Source organism: Microchirus variegatus (assembly GCF_963457635.1).
Source record: "Microchirus variegatus genome assembly, chromosome: 10".
In the NCBI taxonomy this organism is placed as follows: Eukaryota; Metazoa; Chordata; class Actinopteri; order Pleuronectiformes; family Soleidae; genus Microchirus; species Microchirus variegatus.
Genome location: NC_139811.1, coordinates 15,251,925 through 15,267,800, shown reverse-complemented (window position 1 = coordinate 15,267,800; position 15,876 = coordinate 15,251,925). Strand labels below are relative to the sequence as shown.

The 15,876-nt window shown below is 41.1% G+C and overlaps 2 protein-coding genes across 2 annotated transcripts; one reads left to right on the top strand and one right to left on the bottom strand.

Annotated features, from left to right (window-relative positions):
* Window positions 1–209: 209 nt before the first annotated feature.
* On the top strand, window positions 210–8,425 carry trap1 (TNF receptor-associated protein 1). The gene is made up of 18 exons (XM_083896011.1): window positions 210–386; window positions 1,082–1,270; window positions 1,370–1,452; window positions 1,559–1,699; window positions 1,832–1,903; window positions 2,011–2,171; window positions 2,301–2,410; window positions 2,513–2,586; window positions 3,349–3,504; window positions 3,983–4,103; window positions 4,230–4,299; window positions 4,753–4,900; window positions 5,010–5,195; window positions 5,279–5,417; window positions 6,122–6,207; window positions 6,673–6,818; window positions 6,930–7,002; window positions 7,900–8,425. The coding sequence occupies exons 1-18, from the start codon at window positions 266–268 to the stop codon at window positions 7,999–8,001; spliced, it is 2,178 nt and encodes a 725-aa protein (XP_083752137.1). The 5' UTR covers window positions 210–265; the 3' UTR covers window positions 8,002–8,425.
* A 51-nt stretch (window positions 8,426–8,476) lies between these two features.
* On the bottom strand, window positions 8,477–15,407 carry LOC310932683 (MAPK regulated corepressor interacting protein 2-like). Its single transcript, XM_083896012.1, has 5 exons — window positions 15,103–15,407; window positions 14,936–15,005; window positions 13,058–13,197; window positions 11,368–11,460; window positions 8,477–9,069 (listed from the first exon to the last, which is right to left on the bottom strand). Exons 1-5 carry the CDS (start codon window positions 15,152–15,154, stop codon window positions 8,999–9,001), a joined length of 426 nt encoding a protein of 141 aa, XP_083752138.1. The 5' UTR covers window positions 15,155–15,407; the 3' UTR covers window positions 8,477–8,998.
* Window positions 15,408–15,876: the final 469 nt, after the last annotated feature.

Below are 15,876 nucleotides of genomic sequence, written 5' to 3'. Positions count from 1 at the left end.
TTTAGGGCTAGATTATTGAATACAACACTTTGGTGTAGTGGTTAAAATTAAATACTAAAATTAGTAGTTAAAATTAAGAGGTTTGTAGTTTTGACCAAATCATTTGTAATAAATTAGAAAATGATCAATTTCATCAGGCAACACGATTACATCCAAATGACGTCATCACCAGTCGCCGGGTCCTTCCTCTGCCGTGTCGGTCAGCGTGTGTACTTGTCGGTCAGACCCGTCACTCGTCTTGTCTCCCTCGGCTGTAGTCGTCCTCATGTCTCGCTGTCTGGCTCTGGCTCGGTTCGCCCTCGGTTCCTCACAGAGAACCGTAAGGCCGTCAATGACATGTGCGCGAGGGCTGAGCAGCGTCACTGGCACACGCTCCTTCCCTGCAGGTGAGCTATGTTTGTTAGCTTAGCCGAGTCAAGGTAAAGCAGCTGCCGCGAAATGTCCGACTGTTATAACGAAATACTCGGTTGTTTTGTCATGATGCTAGTCTGAGACTCAAGCAGTCGAGTCTGACCTGATAAAATGTTTACATTTTTTATCACAGGAGTTGATAAACACATGGAATTACAACTTAACGTAACGGTTTGCTTTAGGCAGCGAGGTTAGATGTCAGAGGTTACTGACATGAGGAAAATCTCAGGTCATGTTGCTCCAGACTTCTGGTCTGAGGTGATGATGTTATAATATAACATAATCTATAATATCTTAATGTCACATATTATGTGACATTAAAAGAAGCCAATAGCAGTCTTAATGTCGAAGATCTGGTGCAGGAAGAGCAGCAGCCGTGATAGGCACCTGCAGGCACATTGTTTTTCATAATTTGCTTAGCATTTTATGGGCAGAGCACGCAGTTTCAGATCGGGACAATACAGACTTGAAGGAGGTTGATCTGGCGAAGCAAAAATCATGACTGTGAACTAGTGAACTAGGCCCAATGAGGTTTATTTTTTAGCAGAAGCCTCCATTTCTGAAACTTTGTTGTATGTGTGATTTGCTATTTAAAGTGTTCAATAAATACAGACCATCTCTGGAAGGGACCTAAAAACACACTCCACCATGTAACTCCTGCTGTCATCAGATTTGCAGGTCGGACAATATCAGAGGTGGAGCAGCCGGCCCAGAGTGTGGAGCGCTCAGCGGTCCAGCCTTGGGTTCTGCCAGCAGTCTTACTACAGCACACAGGAAGCTGAGAAAGAGCCAGTGGCTGAGAAAGAGCCAGAGGAGGAACCTCTGCACACCATCATCACTGACTCGGAGTCTGTTCAAGGTGTGGCAACAACTGAAGATATTTGCAACTATAACAGGTCTTTGTTATTAATTGTTCGTTAGATTGATCTGAATATTGTTGTACCCCTGAATTACGCAGGTAGCTTCTCCAAACATGAATTTCAGGCTGAGACAAAGAAGCTACTGGATATTGTTGCCAGGTCCCTGTACTCAGAGAAAGAGGTAAGAGGGTGTGTATTGGAGACCAACTTGGTTAGAACGACATTCAAGTTTATTAAATATAACTGCAATTCTGACTGGATTCTCTGCCTCTTTCTTACTCTACCAGGTTTTCATCAGGGAGCTGATCTCCAATGGTAGTGATGCTTTGGAAAAACTGCGTCACAAATTGATCACAGCAGGAGGTGAAACAGCTTCCATGGAGATCCACTTGCAGACAGATACTGGCAAGGGCACCTTCACCATCCAGGTATACCTCACCTCGGCATGGATCTATAATAATGTTTCACTTTTGATATTTGCAACATACTAAATTGCATTGGAAACACTGATAGATAAATATTGTCATTCTCTGTGAATGTCTCGGAATTAACTTTAACAGGACACCGGAGTGGGGATGAACCAAGAAGAACTGGTAGCCAACCTGGGGACTATTGCGCGCTCCGGTTCAAAGGTGACTATTGTAGTTTTGTAGTTTACACTTATTTCATTTGTTGTTAATGATCTATCTTACTCATCACACCTTCTGTCATAACAATCGTCTACTCTAAAAAACTACAGGCATTTTTGGACGCTCTGCAGAGCCAGGCGGAGGCCAGCAGCTCCATCATTGGTCAGTTTGGGGTTGGATTCTACTCTGCCTTTATGGTGGCTGACTGTGTGGATGTTTACTCCCGTTCTGCCGAGCCTGATGCACCTGGTTACAAGTGGTCCTCGGATGGGTGAGGGCAATATTCCTACATCAAGATGAAGATTGAAGAAAAATATCCAGAACGTGACTGCACACAATGAAATTAGTTTTTTACCAAATGTGATGATTAAATGTACTGCTCTGTCCTCCTCTTCCTCAGCTCCGGAGTGTTTGAGATTGCTGAAGCCGGTGGTGTTCAACAGGGAACAAAGATTGTGCTGCACCTCAAGGACGATTGCAAAGAGTTTTCCTCTGAGGACAGAGTTAAAGGTAAAACCGCGTAAGCGTCTTCAGTCGTGAAAATGTAACTACAGAGCGGATATTCATTAGTACATCACTCCATGTAATGACAAGCTGTTGTGTCTCTTTCAGAGGTTGTAACAAAGTACAGCAACTTTGTGAGCTTCCCAATCTTCCTGAATGGACGGAGGCTCAACACTCTGCAGGTCAGTTGCTCTGTGTCATTATAATCAATATTGTATGACTTTCTGCAATTTCAAAACAAACGTCCTGGAGTAATGGCAGGAAGAACACAATGGGGGTCGATGATCGAACTGCACAAACTTCATTAACTTCAATGGCACGCTTTCTCATGATTTGTGACATCTGTGGCATATTGACATGTGACAAAAGTCCATATTTTGGTGTGCTCTTTTATTGACCAGAGTGTCTGTGTACTGGTCACGCATATTGACCACCACTCTGCCATGCTCCATGACTTTCATCAGTTGAAATACTCAATCTGAGATTGTAGTCAATAGGTGTGGCCAAGTGACACTGGACTACTGGGCTTGAGCAAAACAAATCATTCTTTTAACAAATGCATCAAGAATCTGAGCAAATGTCATGACATTCTATTTTTGTTCACCATTTCAAGTTTGCATTTATATTTTTGTTGAGTAATCATGTGATTTAATTAGCTAGCACCTGTTTTGGAATATTTGCTTAATGTGATTAGACCGACAGATGCTCACACTGCCGCTTGGAAAATGGACATATCTCAATATCTCGCGATATGAGCAAAGTGAAGCAAGAGACCCACAATGCACTTTGAAAAAGTTTGACGCCGCTACATTCAAAGTGAATGACAAGCGTATCAGTCAACACCTCCACTTTGTACATGCGATTCGGCCGTGAGTGAGAGTTTGCTCTTTCAAATATGCTAAAATTGTCTTAGCCTAAGTGTTGCATGATCTTTCTCCTTTCAGGCCTTGTGGATGATGGAGCCAAAGGAGATCAGTGATTGGCAGCATGAAGAGTTCTACCGCTACATCGCTCAGGCCTACGACAAGCCCCGCTACACGCTGCACTACCGCGCCGATGCGCCGCTCAATATCCGAAGCATCTTCTATGTTCCCGATGCGGTGAGGAGTTTTAAGTGATTTTGACCCATGTATATTTAAACACAGTAATGACACTAATGCCATATTTTCATAAAATGTCTTCAGAAATATGTTAATGTGGCACAGAAAATGTTAAACCACTAAGAATGTACATAGTTATGTTATCAGACACACACACCCACACACACTCGTTGGAGCACTCACTGGTGCATAAAAAAATACTGTTGTATACCTCGAAACCGTTATTAAGAAGGGAAATACCATGACATAAATCTTTGTTCATACCGCCCAGTACACAGGTGAAGGTAATTCTATTTGTTTATTTTTGTAAACTTCATGGCCCTAATCTGTTTCACCAAACTAAACATTTGTTTAAATGTCATAGATCATGTTCATTTAAGCAGCTTTCTTATAGGATATACATTTTTTCAGTAGCTGTGAGGTAAACTGACATTGGATTTTCATCAAATTAATGCTAAAAATGTGCATTGGTCAACAGAAGCCGAGCATGTTTGATGTGAGCAGGGAGATGGGCTCCAGTGTCGCTCTGTACAGCAGGAAGATCCTGATCCAGACTAAATCATCTGATATTCTGCCCAAGTGGCTGCGCTTCCTCCGAGGTCTGTATCGTCCCAAACACCTGGAACTGCTCATGATTTGTAAAGTCAGATTGTTATGAGGTGGTTGGGGCAAAGGACTGCATTATGTCAATGAGGGAAGACTGAAACAAGCCTGTGCTTGTATAGGTGTGGTGGACAGTGAGGACATCCCTCTGAATCTGAGCAGAGAGCTTTTGCAAGAGAGCGCCCTCATAAGGTAAAACTTATTTATTCATTTATTATTAACTCATTTATTTACAGGAGTGGCACCAATTGTGATCTTCTGCTACTGTAGACCCTTTATGCAATGTTATGACATGTGCTTCTTCTGCATACCTTTGTTGTATTGCATAGTTATTTGGGTTACTTGCATTTCTGCCTAACTGTGGGTCACTGGATATTTACTCCTCTTTTTTCTGCAACTATTCTCGGCGTGAAAGTCCTTGTCGATCAATAGTTTCCGCCCATCTGGCACCAACATCCATGCCACATTCATGCACTTGCATCACCCTTTCTGATGTTCAGGTTGAACTTCAGTTTGTTGTCTTGTTCATGTCTACGTGCCTAAATGCATTGAATTATGTGATTGGCTGGTTACATAGGAGTGAACAACAATTGAACAGGTGTACTTAATAAAACACAATTGTTCTACCATCTCCTCTGGTCTCAGGAAGCTCCGTGACGTTTTGCAGCAGAGGGTGATCCGCTTCCTGCTGGACCAGAGCAAGAAGGAGCCAGAGAAGTACAGCAAGTTCTTTGAGGACTACGGCCTCTTCATGAGAGAGGGAATCGTCACCACCCAGGAACAGGATGTCAAGGTTGACATTCTATGTTCAATAAAGTTGAAATGTATTGCTGTGATGGCACCAGGAAAATGGTGTTCTCCGTATTAACAGCAGCATTTTCCTCCATACTGTCTCTGTCTAGGAGGATATTGCAAAGTTGTTGAGGTTTGAATCGTCTGCTCTGCCTGCGGGCCAGCACACCAATCTGATGGAGTACGCTTCTCGAATGAAGGCGGGCACACGCAACATCCACTACCTGTGTGCCCCAAACCGCCATCTTGCAGAGCATTCACCTTACTATGAGGCCATGAAACAGAAAGACATGGAGGTGAGAGCCTGACATGAACCATGGAGATGATTCAATTACTGATAAAATAGCTTTTTCTGAGAATGTCATTTGTCTGTGTACAGGTGCTGTTCTGCTACGAGCAGTTCGATGAGCTCACCCTGCTTCACCTCAGGGAATTCGATAAGAAGAAGCTGATCTCCGTGGAGACGGACATCGTGGTGGATCACTACAAGGAGGAAAAGTTTGAGGACAGCAAACCAGGTATTTAAAGTACCAAACCTTCATACCTGTACCCTTGTGTAAAGGACGATTTTGAAGTTACAACTTTGATGAAAGGATGAAGCAGAGCTTTATGTCTGATGTCTGAAGAGGAAAACATGAATTATGTGAACAGCACTTTGATGAACCTGTTAGTTGTTAGTTGAGCAGTGTCTCACTTTCCAGCAAATTCCACATCTTTGTCCCTGAACTAAGTCGGAGTATGAAAGAAAAAAAAAAACTTATGGCAATAATGTCTATTATCTATGTTCACGAGTGAAATTTAACTCCAAAAAATGTCTGTGAGGACCAGACCCAGACAACATGTGGGCCTCATGGCTTCTCAAATGGCGCTTTTCCACTATACAGTCCAAGCACGGCTCGGTTATAACCGGTTTGGTATTCCACAGTACCTGATGTTGTTTTGTACGCGAAACAAACACAAACTAGTGATGAATAAAGCAGTTGTTTTCTGTGTACTGAATCGTTAGAATCCGTTAGTTCAAAAGATTAGTTCAGTACTTCCTGCATGTTAAATATTGAGATTTTTAAAATGCTGGAGGTAACGGATTCTTAAATCTTTTTAACTGATCCACAGCTCAGCATTGGTGTGATTCTTGTGTCAGATGTCGCGCTCATGACTTGTAGTCGCCTTTTACTGTCACATTAATAATCCTGAGCCTTGTTTTTCGGTCTTTCTCCTGCAGCCTCGGAGCGTCTGACGCAGGAGCAGGCTGATGATCTGATCGCTTGGATGAGGAATGCTCTGGGTCCCAGAGTTACTAATATTAAGGTAAAGAGAGCCTATGTGTCTTCAGAGAGTGGTTCCTAGCTGTTAGCAAGCTTGTGTTTGTGGCAGTGGAGTATACCAAGTTGCATCCCATCAAGCGCTAATTGGTTCTTTTGATCCCCCACCCTCATGACCGTTCAGATGCATCATCTCTGTCGCTAAGATTGCATTTCTCTGGTCCGTCTCTCCTCAGCAGCCCCCTGGCATTGTGTATTGATTCAAGCAGAAAATACCTCACTTTTGTCTGTCATGCCACAGATGGAGGCGATGGTGGTGGTTTATCATCACATAGCGCTGCTAGCTACTAATATAAATATGGTGGCAAGACCCTCCCTATAGTTTTCACCACAAATACTTGAATATGAGGAAAGTGCCATTTACCATGCCATTGGTTCTCAAATAAAGATCTTGAATGTAACTTGTTACATACATAGAGTACTAAAATGCATCTTCTCCTCCATGTCCCAGCTCACTCCTCGTCTGGACACTCACCCAGCCATGATCACCGTGCTAGAAATGGGTGCTGCACGCCACTTCCTCCGCACGCAGCAGCTCGCTCGCACTGCGGAGGAAAGAGCTCAGATACTGCAGCCAACGCTGGAGATCAATGCTGGGTAAAAAAAAAAATTGTTGGATTTTTTTTTAAATAAGTGACTGTGAAATAATGTAAATGTTGTGTTCAGCTCCTCACGGTCATCTTCTTATTTCCCCCCGCCGTCTGATAGACACGACCTGATCAAGAAGATGCACGCACTGAAAGACTCAAACTCTGAACTGGCTGGACTGCTACTGGAGCAGGTACTGTGGGACAGAGATGGTTATACCATGTAATATTAGGGGTCTATAAAGTAGGGGTGTGCGATATATATAGTCTATGATAGTGTCTTTATTGTTGTTTTAACGATGTGTGAAATCACAATATCGACTATGTAGATATCATTTTGCAAGAACCAAACAAAACACACCTTTTTGAGAGGCCACGCATTCACTGCATGATCAAGCCTAGTAAGACAGACTGCGGCGCATGCGCATTGAGAACGCATGCCGTGTCCACGCTTCACAACAACAAGAAACCAACCATTTGTTTCACCATCTGCGAATTAACCACCACACAGAATATGAAGAATATAAAAAGGCTGCGTCGGTCAGCGGTTGACCACAACCAGCCAGCTAAGGTACCGACGAGAAAACACACTCGGAAAACTGTGTGCAAATTTTTTCCTGGTATCTTTGTGCAATATTTGACACCTGAAGCTTGAATTTGAAGACTTTGAAGTAGGGGTTAGGGTTAGTAGTGTAAATATGATGAGTATTGTTTACATTAGGGGGAAGCGTCAGTTGCTCTCATGATAGTTTTCGTTGGTTGTTGTGCAGTATTTTAAGTATAGTAAGTAAGTTTAAGTTAATAAATGAGACCTCTTTATCTTGAACAAGTTGTTTTTTGTCAATATTATCATTAACATAATATACTATTAACAAGAGAAAGCTAGTACAACAGTCCATTGATGCTTTTACAAACACATTTTTGAGGATTGCAAAATATCAAAAAATTATCGCACACCCCTATATTCTAGTTTATCCTATGGCTGTGAATGATCTTTCAATATTAATTGCATCAAAACCTCAGTACATTAACAAACTGGTTATGTTACTCAGATTCCTCAAATTGTTAATAAACAACCCATGTTTCTTTAGATCTATGACAACGCCATGATCGCGGCAGGACTGAACGATGATCCCAGACCGATGATTTCCCGCCTGAATGATCTTCTGACTAAAGCGCTGGAGAAGCACTGAGAGACACGAGTAGACGGACTGAAACATTTACACCTAGTGAAGGGCCCGCAAAGCAAGAGAACGACAGGGCCTCGTCTATCTCTTCCCCCTCTGCTGTATTTCGTTCCTCTCGTGGAGAGCACATAAACACTGAAGAGAGAGAGCGAGAGAGCGGCATCCAAGAAAGCTTTTCCATGAGAAGTTCCATGTTGCAACCCTTTTTTATATATATATTTAACACTGAGTCTTCAGGGAGTTTCAAAGTTTGGTTACACAGAATCAGACCATGCTGTGCTGGTCATACATTTTTAGTGTGTCTTTCACTTCATGCATCAATGTGTGAAGAAAGAAGAAGATTCTCATTTTGTTTTCACATTAAACTTGATGACATCCACTCTCTGAATAATCTGAATGCAAACTAACAAGAAGTAAAGTGATTTCCCGAGTTCAGTGTGGTAAGAAAAACACTTCCGTTAGACATGCAGACAGCTTTAACTTCACTCTTATTTTTATGTCATTATAGGAAGTTTCATTTTTAAACGTGTCGGTGTGGTCATTGGCCAAATGTGGATTCTCAACTTACTAACGGATCTAGTTTAAGTGAGGCAAATGTTAGATTGGTTTAAAATGGGGACTTTGCATTCATATGGAGCTGTTGGTGGCGTCTGCATCAAATTAAACCAAAACTATTCTCCAATTGTGAATGAAAGAAAGAAAGGAATTTACTGCGCATTAAAGTAGCATGACATCCATTTTTTTTATTTAAAAAAACCCCAAAAAACTCAAATTGAAGACATTGTCCTTCAACGTTGTGTCTGACTTCAAGGCTTCAGTACAAAGTGATCTGGTGATCTGATTCTCTGGTTCCGGTCGGCGTCCCTGCGCCGTCCATTCTCCGTATGAATCACATCAGGACACTTGAACACCCGTGAACACACTGCTGCTGCTCCATATGCGTGTCCTCACTGCGAGCCTTTCATCCTGATCCCTGTTAACGTCCACAAGTCCATGAAGAATATCAGGAGAGCCTGTCGATGTTGGCGAGGAAGCGCTGGGCCCACCATTCATCCAGGTCGATGGGCACAAAGTCTGGAAGGGAACAGAAAATCATTTACATCATGAAACATTAAAGATGCAGTGAATAACTGATTTGCTTTGGGTCTTAAAAAGTTGATAAATACATTTTGGAAAAAGAAGGCCCTTAAAAAGTCTTAATCACTTTCATGAGGTATTAAATTTAGTCTAGTTTAGTTTCAATTTAACTGCAAAAAGTATGCATGAATGTATTTATTTTCCTCCCTGCGTTACGCGAACTAATATCCGAAATCGCCAGGAACTGTGCTCTATAGATTTAACTGTTTTGTAAGTTAAATATCTGTTGCTGATTACAGCTTGAAGTGACGATAAGCTCTCAAAATATTTTGAGAAGGTCTTGGAAAAAAGTCTTAAAAAGGTATTGAAATTAACTTCAGGCTTCCTGTATATAGCCTGTCTTTATGTTTTCAGTTAAATTTAATCTCGTTTGTAACCGTCTCGCTTTAACCTTTGTCCATCTGGACTTAAAATAAGTCACTTCCTGTGAGCATAAATGCTAATGATTTAAATCTTACAAACGTGTGTTAATTTATATAAAGTTAGGCAATACAGTTTTAGTACTGTTATCAAGCTCTCCATGAAAATTAAAAAAATATATAAAGAACTCTTCATGTATTTATTTCCTCCTCACTATGTACTCTTCCATGTCCATAGTTCCACAGCAGTCAAGACAGGGCTTGTAGAATGACATTAAAATGTTTATTTTATAGAATTAACTAATACAGTGAATGTCGATGGCAAAAGTTTGATATAAGAAGTAGTAAAAAGCCAAAGTCCGTGGCTCTTATTTTGAAAGCCAGGTTGAAAGGAAGTGGTGACTATTATCTATAAAGAAAAAACAAAACTTCAGGCATTGTAAATGTGTTTTTGAAAATATAAAATTGTCTCAAGCTTTGTAAAATGGTTTGCACTTCCAGACAACTGTAGTTTGCTGACCTCTGGTGGTCAAAATGTGCCGTTACCCTCCAACATGATAGCAATGAAGACAATGTTAGCATGCTAGCATGTTTTTGCACTAAAGTAACAGAATAAAAACAGAAATGTGTGCTCATATTAATCACTTTTACAGATTTCAAGAGCCACATTATTAGTGCAACGTGTGTGTCGATGCAAAGATGACGCATCGCCACACTTCCTGTAAGACCTTTTCAAAGTAGAATTCAAACAAAACAAAGGTATTCATTGACACTGAGCAGTCACAATGAAAGATTTAAGGTTCACTTATTGAAATGAACAAGAACCTTGACAGTAACTTGGCTGAAAGCAGGATGTTAGTGAATGTTAATTAGTTCATATATATATATATTATAATATTATTCAGACTTGTACAGTGCTATTCAAGGTGCAATATACAGTATGTGAATTTCTATTTTTGTTATACAGCACAACTTCCTTTAAAACTGGCTTTCAAAATAAGGCTTTGTTTACGTTTCACTTCTTATATCATAACATTCACTGATATTACTAAATTCTAAATAAAATAAATGTTTTAATGTCATGCTACAAGTCCCGTCATGCCAGTTTGTACGTTAAAGTATTACAGATTTGGAAAAAAATTATCACTTCCAGGTTACTTAACAGCATTTAGTACAGGGGTCTCAAACTGGCGGCCCAATCCATTACATGCGGCCTCCACTTAATATCATGTTATAATGAAAACATGGCCCACGACCTCACCGTCTTTTACACAGTGTGTAGCTGAGGCACAGCTGCCAGCGATGTGATAGAATATAATATATGTTTGCTAGCAATGTTTATTATAACAGTAATAATAAGACATTTGGTCATAATTATCCCATTATTAAATGTATCATATACAACTTTTAATTACATATATAAATGCACTTGTTAGGGCCTGAGCCACGAATGGCAGTGGCCGAAACGGCTCCTGGTACGAATCTTAATTACAGTTGTACACACTATTATTTATGTAATTTAAAATAAATGTCTGTTTTTGATATTAAGACATTACAATTTGGCTCATAAATAGTATTAGTAATAGTATAGTAATAGATGCAATATTGTGAACAGTTGTTTTTTCCCCACTTTTAATTCTCTAGGCCGGCCCCCTCTTGACCACAATAGATGCACATTGGCCCCCAGGTCATTAGAGTTTGAGATCCCTGATTTAGTTCATTCCTTTTCCACAAGGACTGTGACTACAGTGAAAGTGTTTCACATTTTGTAAATCTGTTTTCTGAAAATCCGTCCATTTATTTCAACTTTTGTTTAGTTGTTATGGACGTAGACATTGCAGTGCAGTGAGTCTGTGAGGAGAAGCTGTATACTCACTGTCCATGTGTGGGCTGGGGTCAGTTTCTTTGAAGTGGACGACTCCCTGGTCTTCCTCTGACCTCTGGTCCGGCTGCACCACCTCCTGCCAGGCTGAAATCACAACAACCTGCTTTTAGTACAGCCGCTGATGAGCTACTGCCAAAAAAGGAGCTTTTTTCAAAACACCTTGTTTAACCCTGAATGCACAGGTGACTCTGAAGTGGAGGAAGCTAAGCGGAACTCGGCCATCATTAACTTTCTTTCATTCTTCACACCCGTTGTGTCTGTGTCAGAGGGTCCATTTGTTTTATCAGAGCACAAAACAGGAACACAGTTACATTTGCAGAATGTCATTGTGTAACAACAGGGTCCTGTAACTCCTGCATGCGCACGTGTGCCTGTATTTGTTACCTCTTTAGGACATTTTCTGCCATAAACACTGACCTTATCACCAGGACAAGAATTCCTCATGAAGATGTGATCCTCATGAGGAATAACCTCTGATTTTTGTGGAACTGGTTAAATTTGGGGCTAAGATTTTAATTGTGGTTAAGGTGTCGAAATTAGGATGTTTGGACATTTCCTAATTTGGATATAGAGCCCACACAGATTAACTCCTCCATACGAGCTCGAAAAGATCTGGATCTGATTCAGTTTGGAAACAGTGCAAATAATATTCAGAGAGACAATGGGGATGTCATTTAAGAGGGAAACTAAATTTTAAAAAAGTGTGTTTCAATCTCAGGGGTTAAATTATGGAACAGTCTGTAACTGTAACAGAATACAAAATACAGATTTTAAATAAATAGAAGGATGAAGAACAGCAGTTTAATCCAGGACGGTGTTTAAAGCCAGAAGTATTCTTGTGTTGTACTGAGAACATTAAGAACATATAAACATAGTATACAATACTGTACTTGTATGTACATTTTGGGAAAGTGAGGAACTTTTTAGCAGGTCCTCACAGCTTTAAAGGGCTTTTTGATCGTTAAGACTTTATTTTAGGGTTCAGGTTAGAATAAAGTTTTACCTTTTGTTGTGATGGTTAGGGAATACATTATGTCTGAGTGTCCTCACTAACTCTGTTTTTCTTGCTCGCCTCCAGGTCCGTATTTTCAGAAAACCTACATGGATAAGTTTGTTTCTGTCTCACATTTTTGGATTTCACACAAAGATTCAACCCTGACTGAGGGGAATACTGTGTGAGGTGGGGGGGGGGGGGGGGGGGGGTAAGGCCACGCTGTGTCCTTGTCCACTCAATGACAAGGTCACTGAGGTTGTTTATGAGCTGCAGTGGCTGAGTTTCAATGCCAGAGACTCTACAGGACAAAGAGAACACAAAGTCTCCTGGAGAACGAGCGAGCGTGAGGACGTTATAAAGACGCACTTCACAAAAAGAAAACCTTTAATCCGTTCTGAAGCTTGTGTTGTCTTTTCCTCAACGCAGGCAACGCATCTCTTTGCAGAAGTGGCTGCACGGTGGCCGGTTTTTAAACCAAAACACTGGCCCGTGCTCGGCCTCTATCACGGCTATCAGTGTCAGAGCAGCTGTGTGGGTGAGGTCTGGGAGGAGGAGGAGGCAGCTGAGCGTAAAACAATGTCATTCATGAAACAACAGGTGAGGGACTGGAAACTTTGGAAAAAACAATGAAAAGCTTTGTCTAATTCTTCTTGAATTTCCAGTCAGACTGTTCATTCACTTCCTCACCGTCATAGGCGAACTTCACGTTTTCCTCATGTGCGGCGGTGAAAGTCTCTTCCTGATGGTCGTCTGCAGGGACAGCCGGAGCAGGGCGATGGTACTTTTTACCATTGGGACGGGTGAAAACTATCTTGGGTGCCGGAAGTCTGATGGGTGAAAGAATGGAGAAATTACATTACAAAATACACACATCATCCTTTTCTTCTGAAGGTGCATGGCTGACAGAAGACAAAGTGGCAGAGCTTACTTCATGCCACAAAAACTTAAATCAGGACAAAGCATTTAAAGGTGCATTATGTAATAAATCTAAAGCAACTGACCGTAAATATGTCACACAGACTCAGGAATAATGTTCATATAACAAACTGAACTCACCAACAACAGTACAGACAAAATATTTGCATTAAAATTTTTTTTTTGCAGACTGCAAATCATGTTTATGTTTTGAAATAATGTTTTGTCATGTGGCGCCACCTACCGCCGTCTACCAATCATTGCAGTCAGTAGAGTCTCAGCTGCCGAGCAACCATGGGTTGCCAGTTACGTCAGAAAACGAAACCTAAAAGACCTCGGTATTTTGAATTTGAATGTAGTAACCGTTTTTGGCCACAAAAAATTATTAGGCAATAGACTGAAAACAAGAAAAAAAACAATCATACATTTGTATTTACAGCACATGTGTCAAACTCAAGGCCCGGGGGCCAGATGTGGCCCACCACGTCTTTTTATGTGGCCCGCGACTGATTAATTGGTCTTAAAAATCTGTGTTAAAATAGGTCTATGCTGCTTTAAGGCATGCGTTGACCATAAACTACATTTCCCACAATGCATGGCGATTGTGTTACCCGCAAAGTGACGGCACCGCCACTAGATCGCAGTGTATAACTGTATATGCATCATGCGACGCGTGAAATTGAATAAGTAATAAATACAGAAAGTTATTTATCAATATGTTACGGAGTAGTTACCTTTATTTAGTTACATTTATTCTGTATGACGGTTACATCTGGCCCTTTGAGGGTAGCAATTATGCTGATGTGGCCCTGATTTACAGTATATTATATGTTTTTAACATAAAAAAAAAGTATTTTTCCAGTTTCCTTCTGAAGCCAACATGGAAATAACAACATACTTAACAGCCACTAGGGGGCGAGCGACTGTTTTTTTGCAAAAAAAATCTTTGGTTGAATGGAGATCATTTGGTTTTTATGGTTACATTACTCCTCCTTTGTTCTCCCATTGTTGTTTTTATCTCTTTTTACTGCATAGGCTAACAAAAAAAATATTATCTCACTGGAGAAAGATCTGCACAGGGTTAGAAAAAAAGCATTCAAAGTTTTTGTTGCATAAAGTCAGTGAGCAAGGCTCTACTTACTTTTGCACTAAGGACATAGTAAACATATCGCACGTTTGCAAAGAGATTATTATTGTAAATATAAAGCACATGCTTTAACAAGTCCTTTCCCCAGCAGGAAGTGTCAGCTTTGAGGCTTTAGGTCACGCAAGGTTGGTTTTGTAGGAGTCAAAGACTGCAACAGCTGAATGAACGAGCATGTGCCACCTCGCCTTCCAACAAGGTCAAACTAAATCACAGGGTGAAGGACTTAACAGTGCCTGTGTCAGGCTGATGACTCCACAAACAAACACTGTCATTCAACAACAACCAGTGTGTCCAAAATACAGGCCAGTAATTCAATCACTATTTAATATAACACATTCTCTGATGTTTTGTTTTCTCCAAAACTTAATCTTATCTTTAAAGACTGATTTGTAACCCCCTTTTTTTTTTCTTTTTTTTTTTGTATATTATGATGTTATTTCTTAGTTCTAATGGAGGCACATGAAAAAGACATCAGTCACATTCCCCTTCTCTTTCTCACTCACTCAGGCAGACTCCAGGACGTCTGCTTGTGCTTGAAATCGTTTATTTTGTTGTCCAGCTGCTGTGAAGGACCTGCAAAATCAACACAAAAAGAAGCATGAAGTACATTTCCATCAAGGTCAATGTCTGATTGCTCTCTGAAAGTGTTGAAGTCCAGAGTCTGACCCACCTGTGCGTCGCTGGGTGACCAGTTTACTGGGACCTCTCGTAATTGTGTACATCTCTGGCACTGTAATGAAGCGTATCAACTTCTGGAAGGACGTTTAATCTCAGCACTTTCAGACTTTGTTTTGTGACGGGCTGAATTTTTCACCCACAGCGCTGCTGACATGTGACGGGGACGACACGGACGTCAGGAACCACAGCCGAGCACCGCGCACCTCTCCGCGTAAAACCAGAAGCCGGTGCGCATCTCAGCCAACAGCAGCAGCAGCAGCAGCAAACAGCGGCGATCCTCCCACTTTACACCGCTCGTCTGCGTCTCGTGTGAAGTAAGTGTGGTGAATGTGAAGTGTCCTGCTGCTCTGCCAATGTCACACAACCTGAGAGGAAGCGGCGATCATTCACAAGAGCCGTCAGATCGCACGCACACACACACACACACACAGACACACACGCCTCCTTCTGCGCTTTAAAGAGACAGCGTCCCGGGACTGTGAGCAAACTACGGAGAGCCTCGAGGGTCACACCGTTTTAAAGCAACATCAACATAAAAGCGTCTGATCTGATCAACTCCAAGTACCTCAAATGAATAAAGTTCTGAAGTACCAGAAAATGACTTTGGTAGAAGCTGAAGTCACTTATTATAATGTAACTTAAGTAAAAGTATTAAAGCATTTTTTATTTGTATATTTATTTGTTTATTAAAGGTGCATTATGTAATAAATCTAAAGCAACTGGTCATAAAATCCTCCTAATATGTCACAGAGACTCAGGAATAATG

What these genes read in the sequence shown, in the direction of transcription:
- trap1 (XM_083896011.1), top strand. Translation starts at nt 266, where the DNA reads ATGTCTCGCTGTCTGGCTCTGGCTCGGTTCGCCCTCGGTTCCTCACAG. An exon ending in CCCTGTACTCAGAGAAAGAG is followed by an intron (nt 1,453 to 1,558) that starts GTAAGAGGGTGT and finishes TTACTCTACCAG; the next exon opens with GTTTTCATCAGGGAGCTGAT. An exon ending in TCTTCTATGTTCCCGATGCG is followed by an intron (nt 3,505 to 3,982) that starts GTGAGGAGTTTT and finishes ATTGGTCAACAG; the next exon opens with AAGCCGAGCATGTTTGATGT.
- LOC310932683 (XM_083896012.1), bottom strand. Translation starts at nt 15,154, where the DNA reads ATGTACACAATTACGAGAGGTCCCAGTAAACTGGTCACCCAGCGACGC. An exon ending in ACGTCCTGGAGTCTGCCTGA is followed by an intron (nt 13,198 to 14,935) that starts GTGAGTGAGAAA and finishes TTCACCCATCAG; the next exon opens with ACTTCCGGCACCCAAGATAG. An exon ending in CGTGAAGTTCGCCTATGACG is followed by an intron (nt 11,461 to 13,057) that starts GTGAGGAAGTGA and finishes TTGTGATTTCAG; the next exon opens with CCTGGCAGGAGGTGGTGCAG.